This window comes from Neolamprologus multifasciatus, chromosome 7, assembly GCF_963576455.1.
Source record: "Neolamprologus multifasciatus chromosome 7, fNeoMul1.2, whole genome shotgun sequence".
Lineage (NCBI taxonomy): Eukaryota > Metazoa > Chordata > Actinopteri > Cichliformes > Cichlidae > Neolamprologus > Neolamprologus multifasciatus.
This window is the reverse complement of record NC_140445.1, coordinates 65409725-65424085: the sequence shown is the minus strand read 5'-3', so window position 1 is coordinate 65424085 and position 14361 is coordinate 65409725. Positions and strand designations below refer to the sequence as shown.

Genomic DNA, 14361 nt, shown 5'->3' with positions numbered 1-14361 from the left:
GCTGTGAGACCTCACACCGAGCACATCTACTGCGGGTGTGGTGCCTGTTATCGACCCGGAGTTAGCAACACCCCCCAAAAACCCGAAGAGGAGAGTCCTGGCCCCTAGCCCTGCCAGTGTAGCAGAAATGATGAGGATGATGATGCAGCAGCAGCCGTTCTTCTCTGCGTGAGTAGCTTCATGTTGTTCGTGTGTAATTTACGTTGAGTAGGCTAACCACGTTATTACATTAATGCATGTAAGGTGAACAGCAAACACCATCATAGCTACATGCAGCTGTCTTCTTGTTTGATGGCAGATACTCCCTTCACCCTGGACAAAAAGGCTAAAATGACCAAAGAAAAAGTGGAAAACAGTTAAACATGAGAGGTTTTTGGACAAAGTTTGTGTTTTTTCCATTGTTTAAGCTGCTTCCAGCCAAGAGTGATACCATATATGCCCCATAGCTGCAGAAAAGGCTAACATTGTTATCTTTTTACAAAAAAACAGCTGAACATGAGAGGTTTTTGGACCAATTTTGTGTTCTCCATTCTTTAAGCACCGGCACCGTTTCAAAAGTACCGGTTTGGTACCGGTATCGGATAAAACCTAAACGATACCCATCCCTAATCACAATACTTAACGCACGATACGATATTATTGCATTTTTTAAAAATATTTTGCGATATTCAGATTCTGTACATAAAGGTAAACTTTATCAATATTCATTTTCTCTAATATCAAAGTCTCACACTCAGTCTTTCTCTCATTTCAGTTTGATTGTTGACAAACTGAACGGTTTGTATTACAGTCTAGTCCAACTTAACTGAATCAACCATCTGGTACAATTATAGCTATTCTGAACTATGCAGTTTATGAAAACTATGCAGCCCCTTCAGCAACTGAAGAATTTGAAAGTCAATTAAAACAAAATATAATTTTACATTAAATAAAAAAGTTTTAAACTTCATTAAAATAAAACATGTCTTAAATTAAAATAAGTAAACTGTCATGTTTATTAAACACATTTGGACAGTGAAGGAATGTCAGGATTCTTGCTCAGAAAAAGGATCAACATGCTCTGAAGTCAGAGCACAAAAACCTTTTTGTAACAAAATATCGATTTCTGCTGTATCGATACATTATTAGCAAACAAAATATCACGATGCTACACAGTATCCATTTATTCCCCACCCCTAGCAAATAATATATAAGACAAAGCAAGGGATGCTCCCAATCGCAATAAGTAAATGGTTGAGAGAAGAGAGGTCTAATTTTAGAGGGAAGTGGAATTTAAAATTACAAAGAGGAAGAACAACTTTGAAAAGCATGTCTATTTCAATAGCGGGAGTGAAATTCTGGAACGAGTTAACAGAAGAAATAAAGGTCAGTAGTGATATAAACCAGTTTAGAATAAAACTCAAAAAAGACATTTTAAATAAGAATGAAGAAAATGCAATTAACCCAAGACAGCAGTCAAAGTGATGTTTATTTTGCAAATTAGTAAATCTAAACTTAGTTTTAGTTGAATATGAGAAAATATTTTTATGCTCCAAGTTGAAACCATTGTGTACGTTTTTGTTGTCGGAGGAAATAATTCCGATGTAAACCTGAGGGGGTGGGGCTAAACAAGTATATACTTCTGCCTACTCCTTTTCAAACAACTGCATGGAATGATGTTATGAAATGTTGGTGAAGTATATGTTGGAAATAAAAATGAACTGAACTGAAAACATTAACTTTTTTTCTCATCAGAATGTTAAAAATTCAGTATTCACATAAATCGGCCTCAACATACAACAACACTTGTAGGAGGAATGCAAATGTCTAGTGGTTTTACAGATAAAGCAATGTGACAGAGCTCTGGAGTCCATGCATACACTTCAGGCCGAGGCAGAGTATAAACATGCAGAATGCAGAGTCCGGTTTCTTTATTGTTTTGCTGTTTTTGTCCCAAATGGTCAGTAAGTCTGCAGATGTCATGCACAGTGATACACTTTGCTTAAATGCCTCAATAACATGCAGACAAGCACAGAAGGTTAATCCGTGTTAGTGACCTGGGTAGTGGTGGTGCTGGCTCACAGTTCTTACCTGAATTGGAATTCATTGAGATCTTTGGTTATAGCGATAGTTGTGCTGAATAAAAGTCTGACTCGTCCCAGATCACCACTACAGAAGCAACAGAGCCAGCGATCCACTTACACACAGTTTCGTCTCACGTGTCCCCGTCTTATCGCCATCCTTGACCCCTCTTCTTATCTCACCTTCCCTTTTTCTCTCCTTCTCCTCTCGCTTTGCTAACCGCAGATTTGGATGAAGCGTACAGTCGCCGTAGCCAAACGCGAGCAGCCTCTACTTCTACTGCTTGCCTTGATTGATGTTCTCATATCTACCGCTCGCACACACACTCAGCGGCTCTCAGATAGAAACAGACTATTAGCATTGGCTCTGTGCCGTCTCCATTCTCACAGTGAGTTAGACTCAAATCAGAAGCAGATCTCGCTGGCAGAGGAGAAAGAAGAAAATGATGAAGAGTCAGATAAAGACAGTGAGCTAAAGTTAGTGCCAGCTCAGAGTCCAGACAGGAAGAAGAAGGAAACAAACGAATGAGACGAGTGCATAATAGTGTTTACTGTGATATGCTGTCATTGCCAGCCGAGTGCATTACTATACAAGTTGCGGTGCACTGCACAAAACTGGAACTGTGCTCGTGTGTTGTGCATGAGAAATTAAAACGGGCTGTGATGGTTGCAAACGCTGAAGTCAGAGTTGTAACAGAGCATCGCACGAGTGCAAAATGGTCAGTTTATCGAGCGACCCAGTAAAGCAGACGTGCGTGACCTGCTCTCCACGTGCACACATCCTGCAAGAGTTTAAATATTTAAATTGGATGCATTTCCCTTTTCCTCACATAGCCTTATCATTATACTTTAAAGACCCACGAGAACACCTGGGAACCATATATTGTGTTATTTGACTCTGATCCGTGTCTCATTATGCATCGCTATCTTCTTACTGTTGGGCGTTTTCATCAGGAAAACAGTAGTTTAGCTTCCAGCCTTTCCGGCGCCCCTACCTGGATTCATTATGTGTCTTTGAACAGCTCAGACCTCTGAATATGAATGACGCCTGCATCGCTCTGATACAGCTGAGTGTGGAAGGAACTTTGTCACAAGGATTTTTTTTCCTCGATTTTATTTGATCATTCAAGGAAGTAAACAAATGACCATGTGAGGATGAAAAAAGACGACTGAATAAACACTGACATGAGCATATTAGCATGTTTTTTTCATCACGGCTCAAAGACAGTCCGTAGATTATCTGAACACAGAAGAATATGCATCAACGACTTAGTCTAAAATGTGGTGAGTTGTCACAAAAATTGTATAGAGAAAAAAGACTGTTAGGGAGCGTGCTTTTTCCTTTCGTGCCCCATTTTTGTGGAACAACCTCCCTGAAGATATTAGGCAGGCATGCTGTGTGGAGGGTTTTAAAGCTAAGTTAAAGCTCCACTTGTTCCTGATCCTATGTGTCGTAATTCCATGCCAGTTTTTACTGGTTCTATCAGTTTTTAAATTGTCTTGTTTTTTTCTGTATTGCTTTATTTATTTATTTATTTTTATCTTCAAATAGCTCCTCGGCATATCATTATTATTGTTGTTGTTGTTATTGTTTTTGTTAATTTAGTGGCTAGCGTTGTCACCTCACAGTTGAAAGACTCCTGGTGGATTATACAATTATAAACTCACCTGAGATGCCAGTGTGGGAAATACAGACACATGTTTCCATCCATCTGCGTATCCTCTTTCCGGATTGCTGGAGCCTATCTTAGGCAGTGTTGGTCAAGTTACTTGGAAAAAGTAATCAGTAACTAATTACTGATTACTTCCCCCAAAAAGTAATCCCGTTACTTTACTGATTACTTATTTTCAAAAGTAATTAATTACTTAGTTACTTAGTTACTTTTTAAAAACACGATTTACAACCTGAATAGGTGATAAAGTGATAGATCTTTCAGCCCAATTCTACTTTTTCTACATAATCATCATACAAAATGTAATCAAATGGAAAAGTCTCTTTTTAAAACTTGTTTTATTAGTTTTAATCTTTTAACTTTATGCATCAAGCAAAAATGTAATTATATGCAACATTCTCTGACTGGAAGAAATTAGTTTAACATTTAAACCTATTTTCTGCACATTCCAGCACATAAAAGAAAATATTTTGTGTGTTTACACTCAGTCTTTCAAATAGATGCAAGTAAAACACAGCAGAAAATAAATAAAGTCACAGACTAGCAGTCCTGTTGCTCTATTTTCACCTGTAAAGCAGGAGTGGGGTAGGCGGAGGTTTACCCTGGTGCAGGTGTGCCGCGGTCAGTGGAAGAATCCACGAGTTTCTCTGTGAGTTTCCCATTACGTCGTAGCTACTCGGTGCTTGTTTGGAAGTTTAGGGGTTTTTTCTCTGTAAAAAGAAGTTTTCTTCCCACGCACAACGGACACTAATGTTTTTGTCACTTTTTATGGAATCAAACTCAAAGTAAGGTCAGTACTTCCACGCTTTAAACGCTGCACGCTCATACTCTCTCTGCACTCGATATATGATCCATTGTTGATCTGCACACAGCTGTTGTCACGAACGTCGCACTCGCTTACGTCACTGTCATGAGACATTCTCGCAAAAAAATCACGGTTTTAGTAACGCAGTAACGCAGCGTTCCTACGGGAAAGTAACAGTAATCTAATTACCGTTTTTGTAATAGTAATCCCTTACTTTACTCGTTACTTGAAAAAGTAATCAGATTACAGTAACGCGTTACTGCCCATCTCTGATCTTAGGCTTGTCTTAGGGAAAGAGGCAGGGACACCCTGGACAGGGCTGACACATAGGGCCTTTCTCAATATGCGTACTTGTGTGTACTTGCGTTCTCGTGTACTCGTGATACGTCATCAGTCGGAGACCAAGTACTGTTCCAATTCGAAGTACGCATCAAGCCGAGAACGCGAAAAGTCCCGGATGTGTTCTCGCTCCGCCCGTTTTATCGAGCATGCATCGGTGGTGACTTGTGTGGACTTGGTACAGCTAAATATCCCAGAATGCATTTCGTCCAAAACTCAAACGCGGCAATGGTGGACGAGCGGGGCTAAAAACTTTTAAATATTACTCTTTCTGGGTCACAAAATAAACTTTTAAGTTCTTTTCAAGCGAGAATGTAGCTGTGTAAACTTCGAATATCTGCTCAGTTTATCAAGATATCATATATTTCCAAACGAGCTCCGACGTTTTCGGAGACGTCTGTGACCCGCCAGCTCCACAGCAGACAGCGAGGTCGAGGATTATTACAGCCGGCGAGAACAGCAGACTCCCGGCCCATCGTTTTCAACCCCCCCGCGGTCTTTTCGCTACTCAGGTTAAACAAACCCCAGTAGCTGTCTATTGTATTGAGTGTCCACTAAAATAAAAATAAAAGCGTTCTAACATCTCACCTGCTTGTTTTTATTAAGGTATGTGCACGTATGTACATGTACACTATTTTTATTAATAGAGATTTCACTACTGAGGTTAAACATGATATATAAGTCACTTAGATCACTTCTAAATGTTAATGTTTGGTTTATTTCAGTGTTTTATTTGTTCCTGAGTAAACCGGTTTGGCTGTGATTAAAGTTAAGCTTCATAACATATTACTCACAGTTAAATTAAGGATGGCAGTAAAAACTCCGGACCTGTGACATCATCAAGTACGCTGGTGTTCCAATTGTACAAATCGCGAGTCCGTGCTCGCGTTCTCGGCGAGTACGTACCCGCCGAGAACGCGAGTACGTACTCGCGTACTTGAGAATTGAGAAAGGGCCATAGACACAAACCATCCACATTCACACATTGTGCAAAGAATCGTGCAGGAGGCAAACATGGGCGTACAGCAGCCTGATGGTGGAATTGAACTCAGGACCTTCTTGCAGTGAGGCAACAGCGCTCCACCGTGATGCTCCTGTTTCTGCCGTCACTTTAAATACATATACGAATTTGCAGTAATCAAGTTTTCGGCTCCAAGTGTTAATTAATATGGAGATTCTCATTATAATTATGAATGATCGTTCTGAGGATGATACAGAACTAAAGGCAGCGTTTCATGGCTGTAATAATGTTTATATAATGAATCCCAGCAGCTTTGGATGCTCCTGGCAGTTTCACTCTCAAAATCTATATTTGTGAAAGCAGATGTTTTCTGCAGAAACATGTTTTACCTCAAATATCGACTTCCCTATTTTATGAAACACAGATTAATGAATAAGTATCCTTTTTTTATGTCAGTTTTAATCCTGAATTGATCAGTACTTCAAAATTTGTTGAGATGTATTATGAGGGAATTGTTGAACCATACTGTGAGGGTGTAGAATAGGAAGAGTATGTAAGGGTTAAACTAAACAGAGGTAGAACTCAATGGATTAAAAGCTGGAAGGGCTGAAACTTCAATGCCAGGAATACGAAGCTAATCTAGTAAATGGGAAGTGTTCTGCTAGAGAGCGATTGGCTGTTTAAATGCAGGCGATGAAGAAGAAAAGCAGAAAACTGAAGTAAAATGAAATGCTTTCTATGTATGAAAGCAATGTTTTTTTTTTCAAATAAAACAGTCATAAGAACAGAAATTATAAGAGAAACCTAAATGACAGTGGTGCACATACGTCGCTGTAACACCAACACAGGCTCAGCAGGAAAACAGTCTCAGCTTTAAGGGGAAACAGATGAATTCAGCGTCTGCTTTGAGAGTTTCATGTGGATTCTAATCTAATCTTTTAGTCTCAGCAGAGCAGGCAGCTGTTTTCAGTAAACAATCTCTCATAAGCGCTGCATAAAAGGGCAGAGAAACAAAGTTAGCTTCAAAGATGGTGAAGATATTTAGCTGCTAAACAGCAGAGGTTTCCCTCAGTGGGGGGATAGTGGGGTAAAAGGTCACCATTCCCATGATGCACTGGGTGTTTCTTCTTCACTCACTATGGTCGTGTCCAAATTCATGGGCTGCTTCCTCCTGAGGACGCATTTGTAGACCGATTACGTCACAGCGACGCGCCGAAGGCTGTCCAAATTCGTAGACTCCTCCCAATGCAGCCGACAAATGCGTCCTCCTTTTCCCCGAATTTGAAGGATGGGTCGGGTGTGTCCTTCGTGGCCTACCATATCCCAGAATTCATAGCGCGGCCCAGCCAAACTCCAGTTTCCAACAATGGCGGCCGCTACTAAGTTTTAAAATTACTCATACTAATCTTTCTGGGTCACAAAATAAACGTTTAACATATTTTCAGGCGAGAAAGTAGCTGTGTAAACATCAAATATCTGCTCGGTTTATCAAGATATCGCATATTTGCAAAAGTGCTTCGACGTTTTCGGAGACGTCTGCTACCCACCAGCTCGATAGCTCGCCGGGAGCTCGAGGGTCACTGAAGCGGCCGAGAACGGCACAACTCCCGGCACATCATTTTCACATCACCGCGGACTTTCGCTACTCAGGTTAAATGTAATATATAAGTCACTTAGACAACCTAAAAATGTTATTGTTGGGCTTTTTTCAGTGTTTTGTTTGTTCGTGAGTAAATCGGCTTGGCTGAGATTAAAGTTATTAGATTAGATAAAATAAAACTTTATTAATCCCCCGGGTGGGTTCCTCCTTGGTTTTTACACAGCTGACTAAACGTCAAACAGAAAACTGATTAAACAGAAGTATGAGACGGTCGAGAATTTACGCCAGTGTCCTGTTATATTTTAGATAGCAAGGAGCAGACGGCTGAGACAGCGGTGACGCTAATCTGAAGGCTCGACCGTCCAATTTCACAGCCGTTTACTTCCGGCCTACCCAACCTTCTGAGGACCCGGCCCACGTAGACCGCGAAGGCCGGGTCCTCAGGAGGATGCAGCCCATGAATTTGGACACAACCTATGTGTTAACAGACCTCTCTGCAGATGGCCCCGCCCCTCCCTGAGCCTGGTTCTGCTGGAGGTTTCTTCCTGTTAAAAGGGAGTTTTTCCTTCCCGCTGTCGCCAAAGTGCTGCTCATAGGGGGTCATATGATTGTTGGGTTTTTCTCTGTACGTATTATTGTAGGGTCGACCTTACAATATAAAGATTTGGTGCTGTATAAATAAAATGGAATTGAATTATTAAAGCCATACTACTGAACCTGTGAAAACTGTTGTGTGATATCCTCACGGGGTTTGAAGGGAGCTTCCCTTTGTCTGATTTAGGACACTTACTTAGGAAACAGGAAAAGACAACAAAAATGCTTTTAGTTGGAGTAAAAATGTAGATGAACCCTTTAAGACCTACCATAGAACCAAGTCCGCCAGAGCTTATATTATATTTTTACATGCTGTGGAGCCATTTTTGGGAGCATTTCAAGTTGCGATACATCAATACAACCATTATAGCCCAGATTTTAATAATATGTCTGCATTAAGTGTATAGTAATTACATAACTTGCAAAAAAGTGCAATAAACTACAAAGAAATTGAAAATCGTTTTTGTTTTTTTAACATATATTTCTAGTTAGAGAAATTTAAGAGGCTTATCCCTCAAAACTGTAAATACAAAAAAGTTGCACAAAATAGTTTCCCACCACAGGAAATTTATTTTGAGTGTCTTCATAGTTTTATTTTTGAAATACACCAATTTTTATATACTGCAGGAAAAACGAAAATAAATATTATAATGCAAATTTGCAAAAAAGCAGCATATGCATCAAAATAAACTATTTCCAGCAGTGCAATATGAGTCCTAAGCATCCCAGAAACCACACAGAAAGTCATAAAGTCAAACATAACTTTTAAAAACACCAGTATAGGCTCATGAGGCCCTGATGGTAAAAAACTACATTTCTGTGAAAATGACGTCACTTCCGGTTTCGGGCAGGTCATGGCGGACATGCAAAAGTTCGCGCTGACGTAGGAAGTGTTACGAACAGCTGATCGGATCAGCAAAGCGTGTTTCTGGAATATTATGTTTGTGTTGCTGCAAGTGCTTTTTATGCAGTTTTTGCAAAGCTATATGTGGAAGGAAACTGTGACCGAGGACAAGCTGATGGCATAAGATGTAAGTACAACTCCTCCGGTTTCATATGCAAAAAAAATTATTGCGCTAGCTCACGTGGTTGCAGAGCTACCGGGATTTAAAAATAGTTATGCAAAACAGAGCGTGCCCGCTCCCACCGGCTTTAAAGGGTTAAGGTTCTTGAAACTTCACACATCAGGGACTAAAATCACAGCTGTTTTTTCTGTCTGCCTGCACGAGTTCTGCAACTTTTTCCATGTAAAGTACTAAATCACTAGAGAACCTATTCAAGCTACAAAAGGGTTTGTTTTATGTGTAACTATAGTTTGAATGTTCACAGGGGACCAGGACAGGCGTTTTACACCCAGCTCTGTTCTACCAACATCACCCTACTTCCATATAATTACTTATTCTTTGCAAAGAAAAACACATGGAGCTTTCCGATGCATTTATGTTGTAAAAGTTCAGATTTGCCTTCCTAACTTCAAAAATGCTTGCACGAGTGGATTCGTGGGCGTGAGCAAGTAATCAGAAGATATTTAAAGAAGTGTTGATACTGAGCAAGCACACTCATAGAACCAGAGTTACGCCAGTTGGCTTTTTCAGTTTTGTTTAGTTTTAATGCAGAATTATCAGCCTATGTTGTTAATAATAATACATGTAAATTGTATGGATATGCTTGTGTTTATATGGCCAACAAAATGAGTTGAAAACATAATAATCTCAATATTTGCATTTAACGTAATACTGGGTCTAATTCAGAGAATATGCATTTATAACCTTGCTTGGATAACGGACCCCAAAACCTTATGTGTATTTAAAAAAGGGATTTACACGAACAACTAGACTAAATTACTCAGAACTGGTGCCAGCAACATTTCTTAGGCTACTTAAGTCTAAAACAAACAAGAGAAACAACCTGAATTTATGCAAACGACGTTCTTTCAGAGCACTTACGAGTCAGCTTTCATCTTCTCTCTAAATTAGCTCTTATTGCAAATTGTCTCTCTTATTCTGTGTATCCCACCCACACCTGCTATTGACACAAACAGAATCACACATGCACACACTGCATGCCAGCATTTTGCTCCTGTTGTAACTGGATTACAAGTGGGTGGCAATCCTCTTTCTCCCCCCTCCGCGCTTCCGCATCGCTTTGAGTTGTCTGGGAAAACTGAGGATCCTGGCTCACATCGGAATTTTAGGAAGAGCTCATCTCTCACACATTCACCACAGCGACAGTGGAGCTCTAACAGATTAGGATTCAGGGAAGAGTTGTCAAACTTTTTCATTGTGTATTGTTTAAGACATTTTAGATTTAAGAAGCCAGCTTGTCTTATGACAAACGCATATTTTATGGATGACTCGCTTTTTAAACCCCTTGTAGTCTGATTTTCTTTCATGTGTCCGGCCCTGGATCACTTCTAGTAGGACAATCGGACAATTGCAGCCGACTCCTAACATCCCAACCTGTGTGTGCTCTTACAGCTGAGGACGATTCCTCACCGAAACATTCCCAAAGCCATAGCAGGTCAGAGAAGCCCCTGAGGGTGCAGCGGAAAGAGTCACACTGTGGACCTATTGATGCTTTACTTTCTGCAACTCTAGTGAAATCTGAACAGATCACCTTGCTGTCCTAGAAGTTATTTCACAATAAACGCAGGGTGTTGTGCACCTATAGGTCATTTTTGCTTTAAACTGTGTGTTTTCCCGTATGTTGAAGTGTGTGTGTGCGCGCTGAGCTAAATGAGGACACGTGCAGCGTCGTGTGTGTGGTCTGTCTCATTTGTTGACTGATTTGTTTGGCCCTTTTCTGGTTTTGGAGATAAACACGTTGAAGCAGATATGAATATTCCTAATGGCTTTTTAATGTCTTTCTAATTTGCCCTTTAAAGGGCTCTAATGGACTGTCCCCGTGTTTGCACAGAGAGGAAAAAACAATGGCTCTGACTCATTTGGTGGTTACCTTTGAGCCTGCACTAAAGCAGACAATATCATTACAGCCCTTTAGAGCTCCTCCTGTAGGAAGAAACATACTTTACACCAAGTGTTTGTGTAGCAGCGCATATTTAAAAGGGTTCCTGCTCTGGAATAAATGTGTTTCTGCGTGTTGAATGAAAATATCCGTTAGTTTACCGAGTGAGGAATTTTTGTTTTATTCCAATCGGGTAGCGGTAAGATCACAGAGAATTGATCCTGATGACTCTGAGCACGTTACTGTAGATATTTTGGTGATTTTCACGAGCTCAGTTGCTTCTCAGTAAAACTTTAACTTCTTCTCTACCAAATACACACTTTTTTTGCCATTTCTATCCAATACTAGAAATAATAGAAATAATGTGACATCAGTGACATTATTTCTATCCAATAATAGAAATAATGTGACATCAGTGACATTATTTCTATCCAATAATAGAAATAATGTGACATCAGTGACATTATTTCTATCCAATAATAGAAATAATGTGACATCAGTCACATTATTTCTATCCAATAATAGAAATAATGTGACATCAGTGACATTATTTCTATCCAATAATAGAAATAATAGAAATAATGTGACTGATGTCACATTATTTCTATCCAATAATAGAAATAATGTGACATCAGTGACATTATTTCTATCCAATAATAGAAATAATAGAAATAATGTGACTGATGTCACATTATTTCTATCCAATAATAGAAATAATAGAAATAATGTGACTGATGTCACATTATTTCTATCCAATAATAGAAATAATAGAAATAATGTGACATCAGTCACATTATTTCTATCCAATAATAGAAATAATGTGACTGATGTCATCGCACTAGGCAGGCAACTGTGCAAAAATGCTTATACGCTTAACAACAAATACCCTCCCGACATTGTTGTGTGCATGTTCACGTGTGTGCATTTCACTGTCGCAGTGCAGCGATGATGAAAAACTGATGCAAGACACAAACCAGAGCAAGTGTCTAAAACTGCAGTCGGTGACGGCGAGAGAGACATATGGAGGTTAATAACCTGTCAGCCCAGCTCTGTAACAGTGGAGAAGTTGGCCTTATGAATCATGTGGCTCTTCAGTGTGTTTAACAAGTGTGTGTAATACAAGTGTGTGTGTGTGTAAAAGAGTGACATCCAGGCAGAAAAGGAGCATTTACAATGATAGAAGCATCATTATCAGTAACATTTTGTTACAATGAAACATATGTGTTTGTTAACAGCAGTAATCACTGGGAGCGAGAGTGGGAGGGGGAAAGGTGTGAGCAGAGGTTGATTGCAAAGCCATTTCCTGAGGCTTTGTCGCGCTCTGTTAGCTGTAGAGCTCCATTTGAAAGACAATTTGTCTACTGCTGAGCACTCGAACAGCGACCTTGTGTTGAAGAAAGTCTGCACATTCGTGTGTGTGCGCAGTGCAGGATGCACCAGGCTCGTATGTCAAATAATACATGCACGAAAACAGCAGAGGCAGCTAAAAGTTTGGTATACACACACACACACACACACACACACACACACACACACACATAATATATATATATATTCACCCATAGTTCTTAAATCAATCACATGTAAAGTTACTGTAGCGCAGATGAGAGCCTCTTGCAATCACCATCGAGCAGCCATCAGTGGCCGATCGAGTGGCCGCATTAGCGAGGTCGTGATCTGCTCTCAGGCTCATTTTCAAAGCGATGCAGGCTTGGCCGCTCGCCCACCAGATTTGGAGAGAGGTCCTCATCATCTTCAGACCTCAGCTCTGTTTGGGATCTTTTCAAATGGTGCGATCTAATCAAACTGCACTGCTGATTTGTTCTAATATAGAATCGACTGACAGCATCCTGGACGATAGTTGATCTGATGAAAAACATATTGTTGATGATTTCCTCACGTGGTCTCGTTGTTTTCTTACAGGTATGCTGTTCTGCAGGACCCTGCGGGCTGGCTGAGTGTGAACCCAGTCAGAGGAACTGTCAACACCTCAGCCTCGCTGGATCGCGAGTCTCCTTATGTCCACGACAACAAATACACAGCCGTCTTCATCGCCACCGATAACGGTGAGTTGCACTGTAATCTGAGTACAACTCATATATAACCAGTGTTGGGGAGTAACGGAATACATGTACCGCCGTTACGTATTTAAAATACAAAATATGAGTAACTGTATTCTGTTACAGTTACCGTTTAAAAAGGTGGTATTTAGAATACAGTTACTTTGTTGAAATAAATGGATTACACGGCGGTACTTCCCTGTTTCATATTGTGGCGGGTCAGGACTGTTTGGGTTTTGTTTGACAGCTACGTTCTGTTGTTCCAGGCGGCAGCGTTACGGTTGCCATGGTTACAGGGTGACGCTCTCTCTCTGCGTGTTTCCTGGGTGAGAGAGGCCTTTTTGTTGTTGTTGTGCTAAGCTAACAGGCAGAATGCTACAGGTATAGCTCTAAAGAATGTAGCATCATGGGCAGTGTAGTCGGTGCTGCAGGGAGAATGGACTGCCATACACGTTATGTGTCTGTGAGCGAGGGAGGGAGAAAAAGGAAAAGTACGAGCTGTCATCGAGCAAAAACGGGAGCTGGAAGCATGTAAATATAATAATAACCACTGCAGCCAAGAAGAGAGCCTGACGAGCCCAGCTGTAAGTAAGCTATTAAGACTCGACTGTACACCGTGTTCGTGTTTTCCTCTGAAACAATAAGTTCTGTTGGAGCAGCCTTTCAACGCCTCTCTCTGTCTCTGCTAGCAAAGTTGACCCAGACAACAAAGTAAAGCTAGTTTTCAGCTACGAGCCGACACAGAACCCACCGTATTAGTCAGAGGTCCCTTTACTACGGTTCGGAGCCGCGGACCTTCAGTAACAGTAATAAATCACAGCAATAGTACATTCATGTAGTTGTAAACAGCATGATAATATATTAAGTAATCCAAAGTATTCAGAATACGTTACTCTCATTGAGTAACGTAACGGAATACGTTACAGAATACATTTTGGGGCATGTAATCTGTAATCTGTAATGGAATACATTTTAAAAGTAACCTTCCCAACACTGCATATAATCTAGATAGGATCGATTTTTAGAAATACTTGAAATGTAAGCAGTCGGGTTTCGCCGCTGTGGAAACTTTTATTCTCGTTTTCATTGTACAAAGAACTTTTCATGGGTGATGAGTGTCAGTTCAGGCATGAAAAGCAGAAACAGAGCCGCCTTTGTAACTACTGAGCACTCTTGACTTTACCTGGCAACAGTCAAAGTGTCATTTTTCCCATGGTGACAATAGGACGGCCTTATGTGGTGCTCCTGCGTCTATTGGAGCATATGGCGGCTGCTTGGCAGCGTCAGCCGAGCTGCCGCTTTGAG

The 14361-nt window shown here is 40.5% G+C and overlaps 1 protein-coding gene and 1 long non-coding RNA gene across 4 annotated transcripts in view; both read left to right on the top strand.

The window, feature by feature from the left end:
- Positions 1-14361, top strand: part of LOC146515921 (uncharacterized) — a 496024-nt gene that overhangs the window by 415951 nt on the left and 65712 nt on the right. The gene's annotated exons all lie outside the window — the stretch shown is intronic.
- cdh13 (cadherin 13, H-cadherin (heart)) overlaps positions 1-14361 on the top strand; it is a 490756-nt gene that overhangs the window by 410683 nt on the left and 65712 nt on the right. For all 3 annotated transcript variants that reach the window (XR_014875034.1, XM_085165989.1, XM_085165990.1), the window contains one exon: positions 12920-13062. Coding sequence is in view for 2 of the 3 variants with exons in the window: in XM_085165989.1 (XP_085022115.1) it covers positions 12920-13062 (143 nt within the window). In the remaining variant the exon portion in view is untranslated. The remainder of the gene's footprint in view (positions 1-12919; positions 13063-14361) is intronic.